Here is a 12,330-nt window from a genome sequence, read left to right on the forward strand (position 1 = left end):
AAAATGAAGAAAATAATATATAAAAAAATAAATATACCAATACATTATATTGTCTTTGAGCTTTTGAAGTTCAATGGTAATTCATGTACATAATGGTTGGAAAAATAAGGATGCATGAGAATTGAGAGTTGTGTTAGGTTTAAAACAGGGGGTTAAAAGTCTGTGTCAAGCAGGAAGTGTGGTGTCAAAACAGGAAGTGTGTGTAAGAGGAGACAAATGTTTTTAGTTGGAGTTATGAACTCTTTTTTTCAACAGGAAGTTTATGTCTGTTCCTAGAGAAATAAGGTCACTGAGGGGTATGTGTGTTAAGAAATGGTTGGAATTTCTCTATGAAAAGATTCTCCTTGATTCTTTCTTGTGTGGAGATTCTGTCTTTACATTGATAGAAAGGGAATATAAGGAATTTAGGGTTTTTGTTTCTGCCGCAAGAGTCTATATGGCCACTGGGTGGAATTTGGCGGTATTGAGGGAGATTTATTTGTACTTTATGGACTGCTACTCTTCTACGCAACGGGAAGCTCGTCTGTCCAATATAGAAGTTTTGGCAACCTGCACATGTGAGGACATAAATGAGTTTACCAGAGGAACAAGAGAAATCGGTTTTGATTTTAAACTTTATATATATATATATATATATACATACACACATATATATATATATATAGGTATGGTTTCTACAGGTGAATGCCCTTCCTAATGCCTACTACTTGGTTACTGCTGTCCTGCTACCAGCAGCAGCAGTGATCTGCAGGCTATCTGCCACCAGCACTTCACCATTGCTGGCCAGCACATAGGTTACCAGATCCAGTGCAAGTGTGTGTGTGTGTTATGCATAATTCATTGCAGGTGTTGCTGTATTGCAACAAGTTAGTGTCCCAACTGAAAGGATGAAGAACAAGGTTGATCTTAGCAGAATTTGAAATGGCTTCAAATTCTAACACAAAGCCAGCAGTGTTAGAGAGCAGGGGCAAATTAACTACATCAACCCCAGCACTTGACTGGTACTTATTTTATTGAACCTGAAATTTGAAGGTCGAAGTCAGCCTCAGCAGGATTTGAAACCAGAATGTAAAGAGTCACAAGAAACACTGTATGGTATTTTTTGTTTGAAGTTCTTACAATTTTGCAACCTCACCACAATAACAACAGCAACAATATCAACAATGACAATGTCACTATTAACATGCAGAAACACTGGAACGTAAATGTCAACGTAGCCAAAAATATAAGTTGACATAATGGTATAATATACATAGAAGTAGGACAGTGTTATCTATTTTATGTCAGAAGTCAGTCGCAACTTGTAGATGGAAGAATCTGAATAATAAAAAGTAAATATTTCAACAGAGAATGTAAACATATTTAATTGATGATGAACTTTTAACCGGACTGCCTGCTCGAGAAATAATAGGAACTATTAAGTAATGCCTGAGTCATATAAAAAGAGGTAAAGCACAAATTATGCCAACATGTGTATATCTATATATGTATGTGTATATATATATATATATATATGTATATACACACACACCATTATCTCAAGGTGTGTGTATGTGTCACTCATTAAGTTTCTAGTTCTTGGTTTCTTACTTTATGATGGTTTTGTAGATATTATACCATAGATTTATATATCTTCATTAGATTCTAATTCTCATACAACTTATACTTGTTTAGGAATGTGTGTGTGTGTGTGTGTGTGTGTGTGTGTGTGTGTGTGTGTGTGTGTGTGTGTGTGTGTATATATATACACACACACACACACACACATATATACATACACACACACTATTATATATATTAATTCTTCAGTTCTGGCGTGGCTGGCCAATTCTTTAAATACAAATTTTTGTAAGATTCTTTAAAACTCTTGTCTAATCTAACTTTCTTTGAAACAATAGAGCCTCTGTAACAACTTGGGTATTTGAAGGCTCTGCTCTAACACTACCACCTCATACCATATCACAATCCTCCTAAATCTACCACTTCTGCCTTGTCACTCTCCAGCCCACATTGTAAACTGTTTATTTGAACAATAAACTATTTTTCCTTTACACAGTACTTACTTATTCTATCTCCCTTCCTGCAAGCAATTTCCTAACTCTGAACAGCTCTTAATACACTTTTGTGTCATCCCTCTTCCTCTCATATTCCTTTTTAAATGGTACAAGCATCTTTCCATGAGCTACCTTGTAAATATACTACTCTTAGCCACTCCACCACACTATACCCCGACACTGACAAGAGGTAGTAACCAAATCACCCTCAAATCAAACCGTATTTTCTCATAAAAAGGAATATACACGGTGTCCACAAAGTCTGGGTACATGGGGATTAACACACTTTAAGAAATTATTATTTCTTATATTTAATTGTTTATGTTACGATTTTATTTACTCTATGTACCCAGACCTTGTGGACACCTTGTAGAATGAGTAATACATTCGTAGATATCTGATCTGCTCAGTCAGGAATTAGCTAATGCTAAATTATAACCCCACCAAAATTATCTTCTTGATATAAATACAGTCTTTATAAAATGAAAATTTTTTCTCACCACATTCAGGTGTGTTGATGCTGACTTCATTATAGATATAAGCAGATGATTACTGAATATGATTTATCACAAGCATGATGTTACACAAAGTATAAATGCCATCATCACATAACATTAAAAAAACTTCCATGTTTTAGACTAATAAAACCTGAAAGTCAGGTACAAATATGGGAAAGAAAATCAATTGTGTATATTTGTTTTTGCACAGGGTTTTGTAAGGACAATATTTCAACAAGGCCAAGAGTATATTTACTACCTGTACAATTGGTCTAAATATATAACTAATTCTATTTTAATACTACTAGCAATGGAGAAGTATACATGAGCTAGTGAGGAAGCCTCAACATGATTGCTCAACCCATTAAAAATATTAACTAAATGTCCCTCAACTCACACATCATCTAGACTTCAAAAAGGAAAGACTCATTGGATAACGTAGTCTGGCGGGGAAAAGATAAAATGATGTTAACTGCAACACCCTTGATAATACCCCTGCTTGTTCAGGATCAACCTGAAGCTAAAGCGTGACAGAATGAAAAAAAAAAAAAGGCATCGAAGGGGCGATGCATATCCTGTGTGCAGATAAATTTTTCACAAATTATAGTGTGGCTTACAAGGCATTGCTTATCGATGCTTTTTAACTCAACTGAGTTAAGCTTTGTAAGTGTTTGACTAAAAGAGGATTAGAAGCCTAAGTAGATGACAGCTAAAAGAAGACTTGATCGATGTCTACGCCAAATGCATACGAGTGAAATTTGCATATGACTAAATGATTATTCAAATAATAATCATTATTATGAAAAAGAAAATGAACAAAATGAAATATTTATAGAAAATATTGCATAGATTTGAGAAGAGTTTTCAACATCTTTCAATGATTGCAGGCAAATCACAGGTACTGTACTTCATTGTAGGATATAAATAATATAACCACTTGCTTATCGGAAAATTTGTAAGTTGGATTCTTTTTTTTTTATATTTTTATCTAAATTATCACCATTATAGGTATTTATACTCCGGTGAAATTAAGAAATCAATTCATAAATAAATGAAACCTTGAATCCATCACTGTACACACACACAGAGTTGCATATCTATGTATTTATGTATGTATGTACCAACATATGTCTACATGCATAGATACACCACGATCTATACACACGTAAACAAGGGTCAAATCAAATGAGATTTTATATATATATATATATATATATATATATATATATATATATACACACACACACATGTGAGTCATCTAAGAGACCATAAGTTAGGGAAGAGATGAACTCATATTTGTCAGTAGAGTAGGTATCTTATCCAAAATGTAAAGTATTAAATATCCATCACGGCTGGTCTTACCAGTCGGTCTCATGGAGAGAATACAATGGAGTGTTAGGTAACAAGCCGATTATATAACTTTACGCTCATCAGAGTTAGCTGATATGGAAGAGAATATGGTGACTGCTTTCTATTCTATTCGAATAGAGAGCAGTTGCCATATTCCATATTGGCTAACTCTGATGAGTGTAAAGTTATATAATTGGTTTGTTACCTAGCACTCCATTGTATTCATTACATGAAACCGATTGGTAAGACCAGCTGTGATGGATATTTAATACTATACATTTCAGATAATATATATATATATATATATATGTATAGTGTACTGTTCCATGATGGTAATATCAACAAAAAAAGTACTCCATCTGGTGAGAGATAAATAGTATTTAACAGAAATAATCCTTTTTTTTTTTATGTGCAAGTAATAGATTCTTGTGCTGAGAACACACCAAAACGCTGCATAGGTCGCATGCACATAAATTTTTTTGCAAAAAATTTGCATACTCGAAACATTTTGATTCACCTGTCCACCAGTTTTGAAGATAAGATAAACAAATTTTCATCATTTCGAGCCATTCCCCCAATGAGTATTTCTGCCAAATTTGGTGAAAACCCATTCAGCCATTTTCCAGTAATTTTGCAAACAAACAGATAAAGACAAGTGATTACAATACCCTGCTTTCACTTACTCACACAGGGTAATTAGGGAGAGAAAAGTGGAAGGGACACGGCTAGAACTGTATGTTTGAATGAAGTACTATTTATCTACAGTTCCATAATATGGAGATAAAATTATTATGATGACATGGGCTATATTAATATTGGAATATTACTTTTAGCCTTGCCAATGTGATATTCCATGAGGAAGAAACAGTTCGGACTGTATAAGCTATGGAATTAAGCATTCATGTCAGACAAAACACACCACTAAAATATGAAAACTGAAAAACCTTAGCCTTCCCTTCACACAAGATAAATATAATAGTAGTCACAAAGTACAAGTATTTTCAGAAATAAAATACACTTGAGACAATTAAGAACTCTTATGTTTTCCCAGACATCATCCTGTGATGCACCTGAACACATCATCAGTGATGCTTCCTAAGGCCATTAGGGGTTTCATATCTTTCAGCAATGAGAGACCCTCTAACCTTGGACTACATCAGGAGGAGAATCAAATGTCGAATTAGATTTATAGGGCGCAAAATTACTAACAAAAAAAAAGTATAAGTTATTTCTAGTTCTTTGTAAACAGGTTTTAAAAATGATGAGGAATTTTAAGCCATTTAAAATTTGCACAATATTCAGCTAAAGTTAAAACAAGCCTACATGAATCTGATACTTTAATATTTAAATCGTATCTATTATGTGTATTCTGCCAGCATAGATCTTCCTTCTATGTACACAGTACATAGAAGGAAGAGTTTTACATAGTTCAATCAATATTTTTATCACACAAAACAATGTGTAATGGTAATATATGATCAGGAATAATGAATGGGTACATTCTCTATTCTCTTTACCCCACAAATCAGTTAGAGATAGAAAGGGAGATACATATACACACATTTATTTCAATTAGCGGGCACCATTCATGAGTTTACTCAAGTTTATGTGATGGTTGCCTTTTGTTTTTAAATTTTCATGCATAACACTAGTTTATGAAGCAGTCAGGCAGATTTGTGGTGGTTTAAATCATCATATCTAACACAATGTCTCTCTTCTAATTACATAACATGAATCCTAGATCAAGAGAATTTAGCTTGGGATGACCGGAGACTAAACAGCAATAAGTCTCTTGACTCTTCAAAGCAGCACCTATTCTAGCCAAAAAATATCTTATGTATGTATGTATGTATGTATATATGGACAGACAGACAGACATTATTTCACTTAAACATTGCGATACTAATAACCTGGTGTAGAACTCAATATATGTATGCTTCAAAACGAAGCATTAGTCGCGTACAGGGCGGTAATGAGAAAATGAGATGACAAAGGAATAAACGATTATCTTATGAACTTCATTAGCTTACAGCTGTTTCTGTAATAAGATGCAGTGAACTCATAGTTGAGAGCCCAAGTAACACCTTACAGGCATGGGGCACACTGGGCAAGTGTCCTGGGGCCTCGCGAGTCTAGGGATCCAATTCTGATCTGTTTTCGGTTAGTCAATAAATAAATACTGTAGGGCTTAGTGCATTGATTTACTCAGGAACCTATAACGCTGCTAAGACGGTCTTGCAAGTGTTCCCCCACCCCCATCAACTTCGTTTCCTAACTTACGAAAAAAATAGACATTCTTTAATGAAATAAGACGAGATGGAGGTGCATGCTCATATAGATGAGCCTATGGCAATCCTTGAAGTGGAGGCTGCTTAACCCCACGTCAGCCAGGATCGAGCTAACCTACGATCGAACGCATTCCCTCCGCCGTATTGAATCATTCCATCTTTTTTTCTATCATCTAATGTATTAATTTCTAAGGAGACGGAGTGGAGTGCGAGTTGATGGAAACTTAGCTGCTATTTCTGCCACGTCGAGCAACCACCTAAGCTCCACCTGCTAAAAATAGCAGTCACACCTCTTTCAAATTCCACCTTAAGGTCCTTAAATTTTTCACTACAGACACAGTAGTTCTAAATAAAAGCATGGTATGCATGAACGGAACCTCTTTGGTTATGGATCTGCTCATTTAGGGACTAAACAACAAATGAATCCAAAGTCTCAGGCATTTATGTAGGTAGATATTCTAGGGAGTGACAAACTCAAAGATATGTCTAGCCCGGCAACCAATCAAGATTTCATCAACCACTATTTAATGTGACATAACTACTGCGAACCAATTAGAGCCTCTAACTAGTCACTTGACCCTGCTAAAAAAAGACCCAAATATTTAAAATTACCCTCGATCATCTTAAAAAAGGAAGGACTGTAATTTTGATGAAACAAAAATGACGATTGCCATATCTGAATGTCTACGATCAAAGATATGTTTACTCAGGATTGACCTAGGGCTAAAGAACAAATTTTACCACCCCAAAGGCGACAGTCATTCTAAGTTAAATTAATATTTTGTAATAAAATAGTGGAGATAAAAAAACAAGAGTAAATCACAAAGTTGAATGTCTTACAGACATTTTCATTTCCTTCAGTGTCAGTTGTCTATAACTCCAGACCTCATTCAAGAGACCCCCCATCATCAAAAGTATTCAAAGACCGTGACAATCCCATCTAGTAAATATCTATAGCATTAACTCAGACTACATTAACGAATGTCTATTTTTCCTTTAGGACAGTGCCCTTAAATGATCTGAGGGATGTTTTAGCTATCATTTTAACAGGTCAGACACAGCAGACAAAGATTCATTCCCTCGCTGATTATTTTTCGATTGTGTGTTTCAGTCAATGTCGACTTTTATCTGCCTTCTTTCTCACCTAAATACCAACAATGAAGCGATTAAATCAACTATCTTTTTATTTTAAACCAAACGAGACTCACTTCAACTTTATCGATCCATACTGCTTAGTTTTAAACAACTAAATTGTATTCGTTGAGACAATTTAGTAAGAAATAGTCATTCAGAGGATACCAGTTCCCTCGCTGGGAAAGTTAGTAAATAATATTAATTGAAGTATGACTAACACGCCATGACAATAACGTAATTATTATGAGGGTTAATTAAGAAGCTGTATAGTTAGTGAATATGATGGAAGGGTGGTAATGTTATTTATTTTGTATAACCCGAGGTAGATCAAAGATAAAGTCGATCTGTGCCAGATTTTAAAGTTCACGACTTTCCTGTCGCTACAACCACCATTGTGTGGTGACTGTTGATAATAACATTTTAAGGTGTGGTTATTACAATAGCAAAGAAATAAAGATATTTTAGGTGGTGTAATGGCTACAGATGAAGATATTTAGAATAAAGGTCCTGCGAAAAAGGGGTGTTTTTCTTTCTGTTTTTGTAAGGTCTGAACTAAGTTGACATTTCATTAACAGAAAAAAAAGCGGAGCATTTTTGAGGTAAAGAAAATTAAGTTTCAGAGCGACGAAAGAGAAACAAAGGAATAAAAATAAAACATAGAGTAAACATATAAACTGTCAAAATATTTCGAGGGAAGGAGAAAAATAAATAACTGGGGGTTTTTTTTTTCTTTCTCAATTAAATCTTACCTCCAATACGTTCTTCTGTTAATTGCGACTGAAAAGATAAGGATATGAAAGATATTTTAGATAGAGATATAGTTTAACATTTATAATAACAAGGAGGGGAAAAACAGCAATATATTTTTTTTTAAATGAGTCGATTAAATGGTGAAAATGTGAAATATAAGCGAGAAAAGTAAGAAGGAGACAATTACCATTTTGTCAAGTTGAATGATGAGTGAAATACTACTTCCGTTACTAATGGCTGATGGGACCAAACAACACACACTAGCTTAGCGTCACACTTTACTACTGACTGACTGACTAATTCATTCAATTTTACTTCCTCGTTCAGCTTGTGGATGTTTAAAATGTTTAAATACCATCCCCTCTCCTATGTCAGCTCTGACTCAGCCGATCTATTATCAAAGACGTCCCAGTTGTGACCACTTATCTTGGCGGAATTATAGTTTAAGCACACCATATAACTTTTATTTTTGGAATTTTCAGGTAATTTTTGCGAATTTGTGTTCTACACACAGTAATTTATACGATTATAAAATATTTTTGAAACCCCTCCCCGCTTCATAAGCCCAAAAAGTTCCACTCTTTTTCGAATTTTTAATAGAGTTTGAAATACGGACAGTCCGAATTCTTTGCTTAAATCTCATCATCATTCCGTTAAATGTGTTTATAGGGAGAAAATATTGAAAAACATCAATACATGTCAGTGTGACAAAGAAGTGAGGAAGGTATCTGGTGGTCGTGAGATGTGCTAAAAATAACAGCTAAATAACCCTTAAATCAGACACACGAAAATTGTTTTCTTAATTGTATGAATTCCCCTGTGCAGAATACAAATCTGCAAAAATTTTCTGAAAATTCCAAAAAATAAAAAAGTTATGAGGAGTTATATGCAATGCTTAAACCAGAATTCTGCCCCCATCTTTTACTCGGAAATACTATATCTTGGACTTCAATTATGTCATATTCATGGAGGTATTGGAAGAGTTCTGGACTACCTACACAAGTGTGCTTTCTTCTTTGTTTCCAAATAACTTTCAGAAAAATAGATGTTTTAATAAAAATTTTTACAAATGCCCTTTAGATGGGACAGATCACGATTATATCAGAATTTGATGTAAGAAAAAATTGATGGGTGTGCACATGTGTGTACTAACAACACATAGCGCCCAACTTTTCCCCGCTATTTAAGTTTCGTTTTGTAGACGCTAGTAACCACTTTACTATGAAGTTTTTATACAGCAGTTATTTTCTCCCCACTTTCTCTCTCTTTCTCTCTCACTAGCCAGATTGACTACATCTTCACCAGCCATGGGAACACATATATACTCGTAAATGCAAAATCTTTCCCAGGTGAAGAATGTACAACACAACATAAGCTAATAGTTAGTGACTTAAGGCTTAGGGCCAGAAGGATCCAGAGATGCAATCCGATTTGGAAAAGGAGGTTGTGGAAGCTCAAGGATCCTTCAAACAGGCAGAGATTTAGAGATGTTCTTAATGAGGCCTTTGATGAGAAAGAGGAAGAGATAGAGACATATGATGTAGAACAGGGGTTTTCAAACTTTTTGACTTGTGGACTCCTTTATATTTCAGGCTTTACCTTAGGGACCCCCTTATAAATGCTTATGAAATTTATACAATAAATATTTGCTTAAAATAACATATTTTTACATTTATTTATTTAACAGTATTTAGCAAATAGGTTTATTGTCAATTATACACACAAGATTTTTTTAATACATACTTAGTGAGAAGGATGTCCTTGCGGACCACAGTTTGAAAAACCCTGATGTAGAGGACAACTGGAAGCTTCTAAGGGACAATCCACTAAGGGCAACAGGCCAAATCTGTGGTTGAAGCAAAGTCTAGGGTGATGTGGTGGTGGAACAGTGATGTTGTCAAGGCCATAAAAGAGAAAAGACAAGTCTGGAAAGAATGGAAAAGAGTGGGTAGCAAAGAATCATATCAGAAAGCTAAAAGGGAAGCTAGACGTCAGGTTTATCTAGCAAGGGCAGAAGTAGAAAAGAGGTTTGCCAATGTGGGTGTATATGTGCATAAAGTGTATGTGGCCATGTGTGAGTGTGTGAATGTGGGTGTGAGAGGTGAGGTGACAAGTGTATATCATCATCATCATCATTTAACGTCCACTTTCCATGCTAGCATGGGTGGGATAGTTTCACAAGAGTCAGCCAGGCAGAAACCTGCACCAGACTTCTGTGACTGTTTTGGCTGGATTTTTACAGCTGGATACCCTTCCTTACACTAACCACTCAATGTGTGGGTATAACACACAGGTTGGGGGCAAGCAGAGAGCAATGATACAGTGACACAGGGCCAAGAGGACAGGATAGGGGAGTGGGAGGTAAGCATAGTACATGAAGCGGAAATTTGAGGAAGAGAAGAGATGTAGAGATGTAGTTTGGTTTGTTGTGGTAGAGTGTGTGAGAAGTTTTCTTGTTAAGTGTGTGTGGGACAGACAGCACTTCTAGAACTCAGTTTCACTGACATAGGCAGGTCTTCTCAAGAACTTCATATCGCCAGACATCTTGGTCCATTGTCATTTCCTCTTTGAGGCCCAACTTCCTGAAATCAGTCCTTACCACTTCATCTCACATCTTCCTGGGTCTCCCTCTTCCGCAGGCACCATCCACTTTTAGTGATCGGCACTTCTTTATGCAGCTGTTCTCATTCATACTCATCACGTGTCCAAACCAGCATAGTCTTCTCTCTTGCATGCTACATTTGATTCCTCTTCTGCCCAACTTTTCTCTCAATACATTTACACTTTGCCATACACATGCACTAATGTTGCACATCCAATGGAGCATACTACCTTCTTTTCTCTCCAGTCTACACGTCTTCTGCATTCAGGGCCTATGTCTCACTACCATGGAGTATAGCTGTTCGCACACAATCATCATATAGTCTACCTTTCACTCTGAGAGAGAGTCCTTTTGTTGCCAACAGAGGTAATAGTTCTCTGAACTTCCTCTATCCAATTCTTATTCTAGAAACAATACTTTCAGAGCATCCTCCACCATTGCTCATTTCATCACCTAGGTAACAGAAACTATCTACAACCTCAAGAGAGCCTCCTGGGCATTTGAGAGAATCTAATTCTCATGTGCTCATAGTGCTTATTGTTCCTGCTCATCTGCCACATACAAAGACGAATTTATCTGTTAATCTATCTGTGATTCCACTGCATCTCTTATGTGTCCATAGATTACATTGGATGCAGTGAATGGAATTTCTTCCAACTCCTTTCCTACATATTAAGCAGGGCCATTTACCTGACAGAAAGAGAGTTTTATTAGGTCGTCAAGTATGAAATTTGTAATAAGGTATATGGTAAACTTTGACAGCTGCCCATTTTGCGTCATTATTATATTTTGACAATATTTTTTGTTAGAAAGCTGACACATCTATTTCTTTATTATAACTCATTTTGTGCTTTATAAAGTATTTATAAATCATTTTTTGCTATTTTTGTTTAAAGATGGATAAGTCGGAAATTCATACAGTTTTGAAATATGAGTTCTTTCTTGGAAATACAGCATCACAGACAGCTCGGAATATTAATGGAGTATTTAATTTTAACATTATTACACAGCAGACAGTATCAAATTGGTTAGCGAAATTCCATTCTGGTAACTTTGACCTTACAAATGAGCAACATGGTTGACCAGAAACAAAGGTGGATGATGACAAACTGAAAGCCACTGACGAGTCAGATCCAGCAAGCAAACAATACTGACTCGCATAGTTCAAATTGGTAAAGTGAAAAAGTTGGATAAGTGGGTTTCACATAAACTCAATGAAAATCAGAAACAGCAACGTTTGGAAGCCTGCATTATGCTACTTTCTCATCACAAAAATGAATCATTTTTGAATCGAATTGTAACATGTGATGATAAATGGATCCAATACAACAACCGTAAATGTTCAGAACAATGGTTGGACAAAGACGATCCACCAAAGCACAATCCAAAAAGCAAAATTCATTAAAAAAAGCTGATGGTGTGTGTTTGGTGGTCTGGTGCAGATGTGATCCATTATGATTTCATTAAACCTGGCTCATCAATCACAGCTGAAGTATACTGCAGCCAACTGGACCAAATGATGCAGAAACTTACAAAAAAAAAACAGCCTAGATTAGTCAACAGATTCACTCCTATTTTATTGCAAGACAACACCAGACCACACATTGCAAAAATGACATTGGCAAAACTACAGGAGTTGGAGTTGGAAGTTCTCC

The 12,330-nt window shown here is 35.6% G+C and overlaps 1 protein-coding gene across 2 annotated transcripts in view; it reads right to left on the reverse strand.

Moving 5' to 3' along the window:
- LOC106868944 (myosin-2 essential light chain) overlaps window positions 1-8,414 on the reverse strand; it is a 29,856-nt gene extending 21,442 nt beyond the window's left edge. The window contains exons 1-2 of one of the 2 annotated variants that reach the window (XM_052970503.1): window positions 8,261-8,414; window positions 8,073-8,100 (exon numbers count right to left, since the gene is read on the reverse strand). In XM_052970503.1, the coding sequence (XP_052826463.1) occupies window positions 8,073-8,100; window positions 8,261-8,263 (31 nt within the window). In that variant the 5' untranslated portion in view covers window positions 8,264-8,414. The remainder of the gene's footprint in view (window positions 1-8,072; window positions 8,101-8,260) is intronic. The other variant, XM_014914418.2, reaches the window with a different exon arrangement.
- Window positions 8,415-12,330: the final 3,916 nt, after the last annotated feature.

This window comes from Octopus bimaculoides, chromosome 9 (assembly GCF_001194135.2).
Source record: "Octopus bimaculoides isolate UCB-OBI-ISO-001 chromosome 9, ASM119413v2, whole genome shotgun sequence".
NCBI lineage: Eukaryota > Metazoa > Mollusca > Cephalopoda > Octopoda > Octopodidae > Octopus > Octopus bimaculoides.